The following is a 15397-nucleotide window of genomic DNA, read 5'->3' on the forward strand; positions in this document are numbered from 1 at the left end:
GTTGGACTATCGGTATGTACTTCAAGTAGTGTTATTAGCATACAAATGGCGGACGAGGAAGGATGCGAACTACAATTGCAGGAGTTGCTTTAACGCTGTTGTTCCTGCTGGTTTGGAAAATTTGGAATTTGTTCCGATTCAGCAGTGATATAAAGGTTAAGTATGAACATTTGTTATGTTTGGTTGGACAGGCCAAATTCCAACTCAGTAGAAAGTCTTTTTTTTTTTTTTTAACTTACCTGAAGAATCGAAATATAAGCTTAAGCTTGAGCTTAAATATAAAATAGGGAAGATCCGTATATAAATCAGATACTTACTGATATAGATACGAATTCTCTTTTTTTTTTCTCTTAGCAGCTGCATGTATGGGAAAGATTTCTGCACAGCCCGATACATGCATCACTGTGATACTAAGCTTAACCCCCTTACACAAAGAGCTAGCAGGAAGGCGAGCTTGCATCGCCAAATGTATACAGAATTGATGTGTGGGGGCTGTGTGGAAATCTTGTCGCTGTATGATTGGAATCTGGGGTGCTAAACATCATGCACAAATTTATCTCTATAGACCTTTGTCACACTGGACCATGTTGAGTCTCAGGGGATTAAAGAAAAGCTTTGTTTTTGCAGGGCAAGCCTCGCACAGATGGAATTCAGTGTGAGGCTTTTTATTCTCCTAAGACTCAATATGGGCACCGAGTCACAAAGGTCTATTTGTGCATTGGTCTCCCCCCCCCCCCCCCCCCCCCGCATGTCAAAAGTGCACAAAATCTGGATAAGCCCTTTATCACTTCGCCTTTTATTATTTTTTTTTTTACTGGATGTACTTTGCGTTTCCTCTTACAGTACTGTCTGTGCTTCTTTCTCAGCAGTAGAAACAAAATAATTTTATTTACAATGTTTAGTTGTCAATAATGATTGTCACTTTCTAGTCTGTTGAAGGAGGCCACTTTCCATTAGGGCTGATGGACAGGGGAACAAAAGCTAAGCAGCACCATTTTTCAATAGATGTTCTTGAGTTTTTCAATGTAACTGATGCTTTGGAAGTGACTTGGGCGCATGCTGTCAACAGTCGTGCAAAACTTCAGGAAGCCCTAGCTGGAGAGGTTATTTTTTTAAAATAATTAATCAATTAAATAGTGATTCATAACCATTACACTTTCCTTGAATCTGATTGGCACAAAAACTGCTCTATTTTTGCATTAATTATACTGCAAACCTGTAAACCCACCAATCACAATTATGATTACAGTTTCTATAGCAACAGTATCTCACAAGCTTTTGTTTGTCACAATGGAGGATTTCTTCACCTTAATAAGTTCAATGTTTAACTACAATCTACAAGTTTTCATCCTTCATGTCAGACTGTATTTTTTCACATCCATTTGTTCTCAGAAATTGTAATGGTTATGATTAATTGGGAAAAGGACTTTGTGTTGTCCGATTCGGTCTGTAATCATACTCGTGATGAAAGAAATCGCACTATTGCTACACGTTCATCTGATTTTGTTAATCACTCGTATGATTACAGACCGAATCAGACTCCACTCAGTCCTATTACCATTATTAGTTTTCAAGTTTTCAAGTTTTATTTATTCACAACAGAACCTTAAGTTATAACTAGGCTGACTTGCAAATAGCGAAGAAAATCAATGTATTCAATTTTGAGTACTGAATTAAGCTGACTTATCATTTTATAAATTACTGCTATTTGTTTAAATGTTCCACTTACAGAGTTGTATGTTGTGATCAAACCTTGTGTTGTCAGTGTAGTGTGGTTCTAACTTTGGAGTCTCTGTATGAAATCCTAAAGTGTGACCATTCAAATGAAAGCTTCTATAAAGCATTTACTTTCCTGTGGTGCTGTTTATTATGCTGTACAAGGTGGTTCTAACTTTTGAGCCTGTTGATGAAATCCTAAACTGTGACCATTCAAATGAAAGCTACTGAGCCGTACTTTCCCGTGGTGCTGTTTATTATGCTGTACAAGGTGATTCTAACTTTTGAGTCTGTGGATGAAATCCTAAAGTGTGACCATTGAAATGAAAGCTACTGCGCTACTTTCCTCTGGCGCTTTTACACTATTGTAAATTATTTTATCCCTCAGTTAGTATGTGTGGTGTGATTGGTCAATTTTGCAGGCCGTATTTCACTGTACAGCCTGCTCACTTTAACTAGGTTCCTTTACCACGCACTGCACCTAATTAACCTCAGAGATATAATAAATATCTTACTAACCTCATTTTCTCTGTCTGTACTGTAAGTTCCTGTTTATTTATGGCCCACACGCTTCACACTTGGGACATAAATAAACAGGGGAAAACTTGTTCTGTAACTTACAGTACAGACCTCAAACTTGGTTAGTAAGAGGTATACATTTTACAAATTTTATTCATGATTTTTCTTGGCAAAAATCTAGAAAGTTTCATGTAAGAGTGTTGGGGTTAATGACTAAATGTTATTGACTTCATTTGGTTTCTCTGTTTCCCAAAAGGTTATGATGATTGAAGCAGATGTATTGTTGAGAGCTTCAGATGGAACACCAATTATGGCACACCCACCCAGTACAGACAGTGACCTTTCATATGCTGAGTTTATTAAGAGAACTATTGGCTCCAAAAAAGGTATCAAACTGGATTTCAAAACTTCAGCTGTTGTTGAACCATCACTGAAAATCCTCATGAAGGAAACTATTTCTCACCAACAAGTGCGTAATCCAATATGGCTAAATGCTGACATTTTGCCTGGCCCATGTCAAAGTGGATCTGTCTGTCACCCTGTCGATCCACGTAAATTTCTTTCTCTTTGTACCAAGTACTTTCCTTCAGCTACTCTTTCGATTGGCTGGACAACAAGCTACTTTGTTTCTGTTGAGGAGAATTACTATGAATGGCGCTTTGTACAACCAATGAGAGACTTGTTAAATGATATCTCTGAGCAAATCACTTTCCCAGTCAGAGCTAACATGATTGGCAGGTCAATGGAACAGATGCTGTGGCTTTTGAACCTCTCTGATGTCTACACCTTAACAATCTGGTCAGCAACTCATGACAAGCCAAACACCAAAGAGTTGGTTGCTTTGTGGAATAAGGTGGCCAACAAAGCTAGGATATTTTTTGATCTTCCCTCAGATCAGCATGCCAAATTTTTGGAAGACCTCAAGCTCCAGACTTGAATAGAGATGATCTGCTGGTTATCTCTTTCAAGGAGGTGGGAAGTTTGATGTCAGCGGCAAGCATGTCAGCTGACTTAAAACCTAAAGGTCGTTGGTCAACATACAGACTACTGTATTTGAATTTTTAACCCATGAATGTGTCAGTTGAATGAGGTTGTATGAGTGGAGTGAAACTGATGGCTTGCTCACTCAATCCCTCTCTTGCCAGCTGTGATGGCTGTAAAATCAGAACAGTATGTGTAACCATACATGAAGCACCTTTCTCTTTAAAATGTAAATTCTGTTCACCAGTGAATGAGGCCTATAAATTCAATTAGCCTCATAATTATCAAAATGCGCAGAGCTGTTGTATCCAGGTGACGTGGAAATGAATAATTTACAATTAAATGTAATTTGAAATGTAAATCTCGCCCATAATCATAATCATAGTTTTTTTTTTGCCAAGAAGCGCAAAACAGAGGCCATGAAAAAACATTGGAGCAAAGTTTCCTGAAGGAATTCAAGGCCACATGCAAAAATTCAGGTGAAAATGAACTAAAACAACTAAACGTGATCTGAAATGTGACATAGGTTAGTTTTGCTATGAGCTCTTCAATTGTCATTCTCTTCTAAGGTGTATATAGACAGCTGTGAGCCATAAGATAAATCCTTAACGAACAGCTGAGATTGCGAGGGGGGAGGAAGAAACTTGAACTCCAAACCTCACATCATTTCAGCTCTACCTGGCTGGACCTGATCCTGGACTTTTGGATGGAAGTTTTGTTAGTTTATTCAATGGCATTTAATTGTTACAGGCCCACTTTGACCAAAAACCTTTTCTAACTTTTGTTCTGAATTCGTTTCATCGGCAAAACCTTAACGTCCCAACCACAATCTTAATGGTAGTAGATACACAATTTTTTCCTAAGCCTGTTATTCTTAAAGTGTATCGCTTGTTCAGATGAAAACTTGAAAACTTCTTATGCCGTGGTTTGTGCCTTTGGTTCTATATATTATACTTTACGAGGCGGTTCACTTCTAACGTTTAGATTAGTATGTATATGACCTTTGGAATGGCATGCGCGAAAAAGGGGTACGGAAGAGGAGAATCTTGCGCGCGCGCGAAGCGTGGAAAGCGCGCGGAACACACCCACGCGTAAGCCGTACCGTTTCTGCTTGTGTGGAAAGGCCGTCTTTAACTAGAATTACAGAGGTCTAAATTATAACACAGGAAATTAATATCTGTGTATATTTTATTTAAATACCCGCAGATTTATTTTTCGCTCATCGTGGTATGAAAAACCTTTTCCAGATAAAAAAAAAATAGCAGACCTGCCGATGCCAACGTTAGCTTGCACGCAAGACTTCAGGTGTGCGCACTTTGGGTACATCAAAATTTTTGGTTGGTGTGTGGGCCGTCTCTTGAAATCTCTATCCGTTTTGCACCAAAATTTGCAATTGCCAAAAACCAGGAATTGCGAGCCTCGAAAATGGTTGTTCGTCCCATTTTCGGAAACGAACCCTTACTCGATTGGTACCATCTTTCTGAACCTAGTTAATGTACTCATTTTCAGACCAAAATGGCCTTCAAAACTCTTCCTATTTAGGCAGCATATATCGCTCTGGGTTACAGTTATACTGATGGCACATTCATTTGGGACTACTCCGGAATATGAACCCATAGAATAGACGGTATTCATGTTCTCTGGGACCTGTTCTGTTTTCGGAAAGATCTTAACTAAATTCAATAGTGTGCCGTTCATTGCCCCCGATAGCAGAATGAACGAAATACTTAAAATGAACAGTTTGTAAGAAAAAGAATTGCGTTGTTTTAGGAACTGGTATTCTGTGTATCCTGTAAGTTCCTAAACTGGAATAAAAATATCCAAAATTGTGCCAAAAGAACGCGCCTTAAGGTTGCGTTCGATTGACCCTATTCAAGAATAGGAATACGTACAATGATGACAAGAAATTCCTCATGAGAGGTTTTTGGGGTCACTAGAGTACAAAATCGCTCTCAAATTATCATGTGTCGGTGAAAGTTTGCAGGAATGTCTTCCCAAATTTACTTAAAAAGAGAAATCTAACAACTATTCCCCTTATTACACGACCTTAGTTTACGTGAACGGTTGCGAGTTTTGAAAGAGGATCACGGTCTCTATTTTTTAAATACTTTCTGGTTATCTTAAATTGTGATGTCATTAAATTTTGTTCATAATGATGGATGAGGGTATTCACGATCATGAAATAAAGTTGTTTTTATATTCTCTGTTTTAAGAAAAATGTGCGAGCGCAAAAGAAGCTGATACCATTTGTTGGAAGCGAATCGATACTTGGGAAGTCGCCAGTATCGCTTCAGTGTATCGCAAATTTGTCAGATCGATATCGAATCAATACCGATTTAATTTGAACGTTGCACCTCGTGGAGTCGTGGTTGTGAGAAATCTTCGTTTTGTTACGGTTTCAGTCGTCTATTTACGAATTCTATGGTTCTATGGTTCTTTGATCACTGTTGTAAAAATGTCACACATTCGCAGTTCATTCACAAGTTGACGAAGGACCGTTTCAATCCAATTTTTGTCCTTGTGTGCAAATTTTGCTTTGCACGTGTATCGGTTGCACGCCCGCTGAAATTAGTTTTAAAATAACAACATCGACGAAAAACAGCTTGTAGTAAAAGACGACAAGTTAAAAAGAATTCAAGCTATCTAGCGTAGTAAGTATTCTGAAATTATTTTCCATTTAAACTACAAATATAAGAGTTGTTTTGTGTTTTCGATGTCGCGTTTGACAGGGTCGAGTGCACGAGGCCGCTCGATAAAATAAGCGTAAGTTTTCCATCTTGAGGCAAAAGCGAACCGGCTAAACCTTGAACAAGAATTCCAAGCAGTTTAGCAAGTATTCTTGAATTACTCTTCTTTCAAACTTCACAATCCTAAAGCTGATTGTTCTATGTTTTCGACATCGAAGTTGTCGAGGACTGCCCGGAGGACACTGCAATGGCGGCTCAAATAACTTGATGGCGAATTGAAGATATGTTGAACAGCTATATTAGCTGTGAAGAAGAATTCAAGTAACAAGTGAGTTTTCTTGAATTAAGTTTCTTGAAAGGTCATCGAAATCTAGAAGCTGATTTTTTTTTTTGTCTTTTCAACATTCAAGTTGTCAAGAGCCGGAGAAAACCTGACTGAGGTGGGCAAAAATACTATCTAGGTTCACGGCTCAAAGTTTTAAAGAAAAACTTCGGAAGAGAATTCAAGCAATCTGGTAAGTGTTGGGATTAAATGACTTTTTATTACAACTTCTAAATCTATATGATGTTGACTCATTATTTTCTGAATGTCGAGGCTGATCGATTTGACGGTTCAAAGAAACATTTTAAAACTTTATACATCGCGTACTTGAAAACAAATGCCTTGACATTACCCTTAATTGAACTGCCAAATTTTTATTCAAACACTAGTCAAATCCTAGCTATGTTCTTAATACGTTTACCAAAAATATTGCTTTTAATATTGCAATTCCTTAATGCCAATAAAATTAAAGATAAATGGACGAGGACAGCTATTCCTAGAGTAATATTTATACAATTATGGCTTAGCTCAGTTGGAAGGCTAAAATTCTGAATTCAAGATTTCGGAACGCCAAAATCTTGCAGTTCAAGTGAATACCAGATTTTGGAACGTCAAAATACTGAATTCAAGTTGAAGTCAAGATTTTGGAATATTAAACTCTTTGTCATAACTCTATGTAAATAAATCTGCTGCTAGTCGAACACTAAATGAGTAAGAATAATATCAACAAAAGAAGCCAAACAAAGGCAGACAGACAGACAGACAGACAGACAGACGGACGGACAGCAAATGCCATCGGTTGGTCAGCCAAAAGAGTCGCTGGCCCCATTCACTGTAGAATAAATCTCTCATAGGTAAATAATGTAATAAAATATAGTAAAATACTTTTCCTTTTTTTCACTTTTCCTTTCATTGCGCATCAAGCAACTCATTGACATTCCATTCCTAGCAGTATGCAGGATGCTTGTCCCATGAACCTAGTTTAATGGCCTTAGCTCCCACGAGTCCGATCCCCTGTAGTTCAGTGATGGAGCATCCGAACTAGTAATCGGCAGGTCTTAGGTTCGACTCCTGGTAGGAGCACTGGGAATTTCTTTTTCCGAGTTTGCCCGTGTCATTACTGAATAACGCAACCTTCTCATATAGTAAAATATAGCCCGCAAAGTGATGATAAAAACCTATTATGCTACTATGATGGAAAAAACCCACCAAAGTCAAACCTAGAATCACTATGTAATGAGATTTCACCTTTTGTGTACTACGCAGTGCGTGAAACACTTAATTTCGTAACGAGCTTTGATGGGTTCTCGAAGTTCCGCTAGCTTTTGCACACTCGGAACGCAAAAAAGAAACCCACAAATTCCTAAGGACGTCGACGCAATTCTAGAATGCGGGGCTGTTAAAGAAAGATAGTCTGAGTCCAGGCTAAACCAGGTCTTAGCTTACATTTCCAATTATTTAAAGGAGATTCATTTAAGTAGTGGCTAGACGACGGTTAACCGTAGACTACTAAACAATAGTTGTGGTTACACTTAGCCCTTTTACCCGTGGGTAACTAGCATTTTCCCACGGGTAAGGATGTTTTTGTGTGTAACCGCTTTTCCCAGACCGAAACTGCCTTTGGGTTATTTCCATGGATACATCAAAGAGAACAAAAGAACTTCCCATGACAGTTCCTGAACTGAAAAGTTCGGTATATCTGGTCCCTGAGGTGGCTTGGCCAATCATCATGCAGAACGAAGCTAACACAGGAAATCGCCTGCTATGCTCTGAGTTGACCTCTGATACGCTTGGCTAATTTCGCGCTAACTGTACTGGTAGCACAAGGTGACATGGCAGGGTTTCGTGCATAACTGTGAGTATTTCTTTCTTTATTTTCATGAGTTCCCTCTTCAGACTATCAGTTTCCAAGTTGATCAAGTTGTAATCTTTTTGTTTATCTGTTTATAGGAACGCTACCCAAACCGAAGAGTCCTACTATGTACAACGGGTATTTCTTTGCGCCTTCTTCGCTGTCGTTTCTCGCAAAAAACTGTTGGATTGCTATATTTATGGAGGACTGTCGAATAATTAGCCGGAGAATCACCGAAATTAAGCTTACAAGATCTCGATTTGTGTCATGCATGTCGATCTGTACGTTTCCCACCAAACTGCATGCATGGTCAGTGTAAAATCATATCTAATTATATTTACCCTGAGGGGAGTTCTTTTACTGTGTAACCGCATTCCCAAGGATAACATGAAATCTGAGCTAAACCGAACCCAAGCCATTTACCCTCCGGAAGGCCCCAAACCCAAGGTGTGTGTAACCACGACTAATGGCCGTTTTTATGCTGGAAACGTTAAAGTCGTATCGAGACGACTTAAACGTCTAGTATAAAAACGATAAATAAGACACGCATTTAACGTCTTTAGTTAAGTGCGTCGTTTAGACGCAAACTTAACAGACGACTTTAAGGTCTCAGACGTTAAATGCGTCTAGACGACTTTAACGTCTCTAGCATAAAAACGGCCAATAACAAGGTAGCCTTGCTCATGAGTAGATTTAGACAAAGATTGTCAAATATTAGAATGGTTCCTCGTAAGCTGTGCGCATTTATAAGGGGATTTTATGACTAGATTTTCCACGTTTAGGAAAAGTGAAGTTTGAGGGTTATGTCAAATGAACTATGTTGCCATGGGAAGGACAAAAATCTACAGTAAAACCTAAACCTACAGGACTCCTGTCTTCTCAGCTTCCTCGGTCAAACTCGAGCTTCTCAAGTCAAGCCGTTAAGTAATTCTATAATAAAATGAATTATACCCACTAATCAGAGCCTTCAATGACTAAACGTGAGGGAGTGTTAACAAAATATATTAAAATAGATAAAATGAAGGTCCACTTTCCCTTTGTGTCTTTATTGTTTAATTTACGTCCCCTTAAAAAATGCAATTTTTCGTTAAAGACCCAAGGCGTTTATTCAACTAAATACGAACTCAATTCCAGGAAATTGCCATTTATTTAGCTCTTTTCTTTTTTTGTGTAACTATCCTATTCCTCCTTTTAAAAGCCTCTTAACATCCTTAATAGTTTGTGAACTAAAATATGCGGGTTAAAACCATGCATCTATAAGCATTTCATGTGTCGGGCCAGCAGTCTTGAAAACACTGGCACGCCATTTAGCGAGGCACATGCCTATTTCTATATGGCTTACATAAAGGAGTACATTACGTGGCTGCCTTCATAGCATAAGTCCTTTCCGTCCATTCAAGGCTATTCGCGATAAAATATTAGTCAATACAGTTAGACAACAGATACAGGAGTGTGCCAAAAATAAGGTTCTACTAGGTCCTGTAGAGGTAATTGATGTTTCACATTATGTCTCGCTATTTTTTAAACTTTACTTTGACAGCATTTCGGGCGAGTTTCATGCAGCAGAAAGTATATTGGCTACTTAACAAATAGATTCCATGTTGTCGTGCGTCTGTTCAGTAATAGATCACAGGCGAGTGTGTCACTGATGTTGTTACCACATTTTGACGTCTTCTGTGGTCTATTTCTGAACAGACGCACGGCAACATGGAATCTATTTGTTTAATATAATAAAGTTGTCAATGGTGGCGTCTGTCCTCCAATAGATCATAAGTAAGAACTAATCAAAATGCATGCAGAATTCAGCTTATTTTATAAAAAAAAAACAACTGACGTATTCATTCAGTGTATTTACCTAAAAAGACCTTATCGAAGGACAGAGTTTGTTCGGATGTGTGTTGCATCCAAGTTCGTTGTATTGTAAATCACAAACGCTTACATTTGACACAAACTGAGCAGCAAAACCCATAGAACAATGATTTTTTGAAAATAGTGGTTCCCAGTGCTCGCTCCACTTCTCGCTGCTGTTACTGCGAACTCGACATTCTCCACCAGGACCGCTCCTGACTGTTTTCCGGCACCGATTAGCAGATGACCTGCCATTGGTTCGTTCTCCGTTTCCAAGGAAACAGTTGCTTTATCTCCTTTGCTGTCTTGCGCAGTGATCTCACATTTGAAGGTTCTCTGTTTGCCATCGGACGAACTCTCCACGATCGAGAAGTTGAACGAACCAGTTTCGCTTTTCACGGACCCCTCTTTCGCTCCGCCTCCATTCATCAACAACTGGAAGACGCCATTGCTGTGCAAGACCAGGCTGACGACTTCGCCTGTTTTCGAGGATGTTACAATACCTGTGGTGTTGGAAACGTGCAGCGAGATTTTGATGGTGCTTTTTTCGTTTGACACTCCACCACTCTCGATAAAGGAACAAATACCGGAGACGAATAAATAATATTGAGCGTAGACCTTGTACAGGTTTTTAACAGAAATTACCTCACCACCGTCTCCCGAAATCATCACGCTGTTGCGACCAACGAGTACATCTTCACATCGCTTTGTAGCTGCGGCTTTCCACGCGATGGTTTCCATCGCACCTTTGTCGCCACCAGAGTCTGCTGACTTCAAAGCATCCTTAAATGCCTGGTCTTGAGCTGGCGGAAGATCATAATAGATTCGTCTCTTGTCTGTAACTGTTTGTCGCAGTGTCACAAGGTCTTGGACATCAAGCTTGTCATATTTTGAAGACCATATGGTTAGGGTGAAAGTCTCTGATAGGTCGAGCAGCCAGTGAATCTGTTTGGAAGAGCGCTGCACGAGCACCGCGCGAAAGGGGAATGTAATTGGCTGAGCGATCTGTGACACGAGCTTCCCCATGGGAATTACTTGAGTCCAGTTGTAGTAATTTTCCGGCGCGGTCATATTCATCCCAGTAGTCCAACTAATTGATAGAGTTGCCTCTGGAAAGTACGACGTACAGAGAGACAGGAATTGGACGTGGTCGACTGGTGTGCACACCTTGTCATAGCAGGGCCCTGGCAGTATATCTGCGTTGAGCCAGATCGGATTATTGATCCCTCTCCCTGATGTTGCATTCTGTAGCATCTTGAGCGAAGGCTCGACTACCATAATGGTCTTGAAGTCCAGCTTGATACCCTTAGTCGAACCAATCGTTTGATTAAGAAAATCTGCCAGTGTTAGGTTGCTGTCTACATCTGGGGGATGCGCCATCACTGGGGTGCCATTCACCTATAACGTAACGTAACATGACATAACGTAACGTAGCGAGATGGGACATAACGTAACGCTGCAAATTCGTGTCCACCCCGTTTTCACTGAAGGCTTTTTGTCGGTCTAACACCGAGTTTCCTTTCGTTGCCCGTATAGTGTGACAATGACCATTTACTATATTCCCCTTTTAAAACTGCTGAAATACCTGGTTGTTTCGCATCAAAACATCCACCTCAAACATCATGATCTCACCAGACAAACCTTCCTCCAATTTGGCTGGTGAATTGACTGCGTGTAACCATGTGATATCGAGTCCGTCGTGCTCTTTGAAGAAGTTCAAGATGTCATCCTTCGCGTCTTGGTGCTGGGTCGGTTTGCAGATTTTGTTATTTTGTTTACCTTGAACGGGTGGACACAGCAACGCTAAAATGCCAGTAATGGAAGGTCTGAATAGAAGTAGGCAGGTTAAAAGTTCAAGAAAAACAACAACAGTTTTGATTTTTGAAAACGTGTTTCGAAAGTCCTTCAATTTAAATTGTAAAGTAAAATGTTGAATTTAAAATAAGTACACACAAATGCTAACGAGAAAAGAAAAAACTATAACAGTATTCTTTAATTATTCTGTTACAGATTTTTCTCTTCTCATTAGCATTTGTACGTACTTATTATAAATTCCAGTTTGTACTTTACAATTTAAACTGAGGATGGCAAAAGAGCTGTCAAAACATGTTTTGAAAAATCAAAACTGTTGTCGTTTTGCTTAAACTTCTCCAGACATTTCCTTTCAACAAGGAGGAAACTTTTTGGTTAGAGTTGGTTGGGGTGGACTGAAAAGAGCTTTACAATCTGTACAAACCGTACAGATCGTCAGTACAAATCCCTCGCTCTAGTAAGGCGTGGAAATGTTCTAAGTCCCCTCATTTTTCCGTCCTTATATGGTCTCCCTCGCAGCCGTTCTGTCTGATCACGCGTTGCGTGACGAGACACAGAACGGCTGCGAGGGAGACTAAACCGTACACGGACCGGAAAAGTGCCTTTACGATCTGTACAAACCGTACGGATCGTCTAACTGTAAATACCCCTCTCCCAAGTAAGACGCAAAAATATTCTAAGTCCGCTTAATGAGATGCATTTTTAAAAGAACCTTTACGGATAGCTATAGTCAAATGATATGATCGTCAGGTTTTTTTTTCAAACCGTATCAGTTTGTCTATATTGGACATCCCTCTTGGGTTGAGGCGTCAATACGACTGTGGTTGCCATCAGATGGCTGATATCGGAATTTTCCATCACTTTCCAGCACTTATACTTTGATGGATGGATCAATGCAACCACTCTTTATCAGTTGATACAACAATAATGGCATGATTCCATGCCAAACATTCGTGAACAAGTTATGGTGGTTTTTTTGACATATCTTGACACTGTCTTGACATAATAGGTTAAAATAGCAACAGTATAACCTGTCAAAAACATCCCTAATTTTATTTCAGTAAACCCCATTTTTTATCATGGAACTGTAATCAACTTGTTCAGATAGAACGTTTTGCAAAATTCAATGAAAGGTGTTCGCATCTCCCGCCATATTCTTGTCGTTTTTATTTGTGCGCCTCAGTAAACAAACGCCTTCAGGACTGTTGAGCGAGACATGATTTGAAAGCAACTTGATATCATATTACGCAAAGAACCAATTGATATGATACAGTCACTTTCTTCCGGGGGGTGGGGGCGACTTCCATATAAAAGTGACGGGGGTGATCATCGTACCTTTTAGGGGTTAAAATTCGTGGTTTGGTACCGGGCCTTAGAGTGCTAAAATCTAAAATGACTTCCGTCAGAGGTATGATGGTATCTAGCCTGCGTAGCAAGAGTTTCCGTGCTGTTTCGGAGCAAAGAAAGACCGAGGAACGAGATTCTCGGTTTTGGCCGCGCGAGAAATGAAACGAGAGCCAAAAAATGAAACAGGGGGGACGGGCTTTGCTCGGAAACAGCACGGAAACGCTTGCTACGCAGGCTAGATAGTACCTTTTAGGGTATTGAACCCAAAAATACGAGAAGTAAAAGTCAGTCAATTGATTTGGTACCCTTTAGGGGCTCTTTTCTGAATTTCCGACGATCACCCCCGTTGACCACTCTTATATGGGAGCTCCCCCATCCCCCCGGACACTTTCTATGAAGTTTACTATGGTCCTAAGATATTTAATCGTATGATCTTTTCGCTTTTAGCTTGACGTTGAATTCGAAGTGCATCAAATTCTCTCTGCTATACGAAAAACGATTTCAACGAAAGATATGCTTACCAGTGTCGACTCCGCTAAACAGAATTACAATGAAACTGCTTCCTTTGCATGCCCTAGACTATAATATGTAATACAATCGAACCTCCATGTGCGACCACCTCTCGTAAACGACCACCTCCTATATGCGACTTCCTATCCAAACACCAAATTTTCCCAGTCAAAGCCCTATAGTTTGACATTCTCGTAAACGACCACCTCTCGTAAGCAAGCGCGACCACTGTTTGAGGTGACGGCATTATAATTTTCATTGTTTTTAACCTCTTGTAAGCGACCACCTGACCCCACATGGTCTGATCTCCATGTTCGCTGCATGTACTAGGCTACTCAGAGTTTACGAGGAAGTTTAAGTGACAACCTAGCACTGCTCGTATTGTAACTAGGGAAATGTATGCAATAACAGCTTATCTTCAGACCTGTGCCAGGAAGAGACTCCCTCTGGTTCGACTCTTGTTAGTTGTAAGCGACCACTAAATCTTGGTATTTTGGGTGGTCCCTTACGGGAGGTTTGACTGTATTGATTGTAAGATGTATTACTCCGTATTCGAAACGAGGTAGTGAAATAACCGAGGGCTGGTCTTTTTCCGTTGCTCTGTCATTTTGCTGAAATGCCCTTAATCAGAGTATTTTGCTCAACAACCTTTCACTTGAATGAGCACAACGGTTGTCCGTAGACCCAGTACAAAACAAGGGTCAATCGACTTACTTAGAATTTGGACCTTTCTTTGTCTTACATGCAAGCTGGTTTTAACCAAGAATTAAAGTCGTTTAAACTTACCAATCGAGAAAGCGGTAACAATTATGATATACAAGATCATGCTTCTCAGTGTCCTCTGTTCCATACAGAAAACCCAAGCAAACAATTATGCGCTGACCTCGGAGAGTTTGCTGTTTTTGGCAATTGTGATTGGTTCCCTCGTCAGGTCACGCAAGTAACGCAATATTGGAGAATCTTTCTCACGCTGTTGTTTACATTTGTGCTTACGCTAGTCTCCCTCGCAGCCGTTCTGTGTCTCGTCACGCAACGCTCCTCCCCACAAAGGAGCGTTGCGTGACGATTACAATACAATATATGTCAAACAATAAGCAACGGACAAAAATGGACATCATAAACTAATTTCACAATTCAGTTCCACGATTTCCCGTGAGGGGTACGTTGACACATATTATGCCGGCGTAATTTCGAGCATAATAGTATAGGAGGAACGTCGAACACAACGCCGGCATAATAGTGCAATTTAACGATGAAAGAATTATTATTTTTTTTTTATAGCTATTTTTGCTACATGCGCCTATCTATTTCGTAAAAAAACTTCACTAATTAATAAGCACATTTGCGTTACTGATGTATTTATGAATATTGCATTCTTTTATAATTCTTTTAATGAGCTGTTTGCATTTTTGTTTTACTAATATATATTTGCAAAATGACGTTTGTTCTGAGGGAGGTCTAGCCGCCCTCGCAGACGCTCTTTTGGCTCGTCACGCAATCTTTTAGTCTCCACCGCTCCCTCGGTCCGGCTTTGGGCTCATTTCCCGAATAGGGGCTGGTAATCGAGCCTTGCAATCTTTCCTCCCCCCCCCCCCCCCCCCCTCAAGAACTGAGACTACAGGAGGTCTTAATTTAAGTTTGTTTTGAAAAGTAAATTTAGACAAATTCCAGAATTCTAAGGATAATGAGTTCCAGACTAATGGTCCAAATAATTAGGAATAAATTTTAACTTTCTCAAGACTGGAATGTTCAATATAGAAGTTATCATTAGTCCAACGAACTTCGTCTTGAGGTTGAATCGCG

The 15397-nt window shown here is 39.9% G+C and overlaps 2 protein-coding genes and 1 long non-coding RNA gene across 5 annotated transcripts in view; 2 read left to right on the forward strand and 1 right to left on the reverse strand.

Moving 5' to 3' along the window:
- Positions 1-14: 14 nt before the first annotated feature.
- On the forward strand, positions 15-4193 carry LOC146462633 (protein FAM151B-like). Its single transcript, XM_085085460.1, has 3 exons — positions 15-155; positions 930-1103; positions 2492-4193. Exons 1-3 carry the CDS (start codon positions 63-65, stop codon positions 3170-3172), a joined length of 948 nt encoding a protein of 315 aa, XP_084941586.1. The 5' UTR covers positions 15-62; the 3' UTR covers positions 3173-4193.
- A 2366-nt stretch (positions 4194-6559) lies between these two features.
- Positions 6560-7315, forward strand: LOC146462634 (uncharacterized). Its single transcript, XR_014857100.1, has 2 exons — positions 6560-6814; positions 6856-7315. It is a non-coding gene; the product is annotated as an uncharacterized LOC146462634 (long non-coding RNA).
- Positions 7316-11590: 4275 nt separating this feature from the next.
- The window catches only part of LOC146462635 (protein sidekick-1-like), a 48568-nt gene continuing 44761 nt past the window's right edge, over positions 11591-15397 (reverse strand). For all 3 annotated transcript variants that reach the window (XM_085085425.1, XM_085085426.1, XM_085085424.1), the window contains 2 exons: positions 14381-15397; positions 11591-11728 (listed from right to left, as the gene is read on the reverse strand). The exon at positions 14381-15397 is cut by the window's right edge and continues 277 nt beyond it. The gene's annotated coding sequence lies outside the window, so the exon portion shown is untranslated. The remainder of the gene's footprint in view (positions 11729-14380) is intronic.

The sequence above is a fragment of the Pavona decussata genome, unplaced genomic scaffold (genome assembly GCF_977016875.1).
Source record: "Pavona decussata unplaced genomic scaffold, jaPavDecu1.1 SCAFFOLD_186, whole genome shotgun sequence".
Classification (NCBI taxonomy): domain Eukaryota; kingdom Metazoa; phylum Cnidaria; class Anthozoa; order Scleractinia; family Agariciidae; genus Pavona; species Pavona decussata.

Excerpts from the sequence above, each read along its gene's own strand:
- LOC146462633 (XM_085085460.1), top strand. The coding sequence starts at position 63 with ATGCGAACTACAATTGCAGGAGTTGCTTTAACGCTGTTGTTCCTGCTG. Across the intron at positions 156-929 it reads GATTCAGCAGTGATATAAAG|TCTGTTGAAGGAGGCCACTT; the intron begins GTTAAGTATGAA and ends GTCACTTTCTAG. Across the intron at positions 1,104-2,491 it reads AGGAAGCCCTAGCTGGAGAG|GTTATGATGATTGAAGCAGA; the intron begins GTTATTTTTTTA and ends GTTTCCCAAAAG.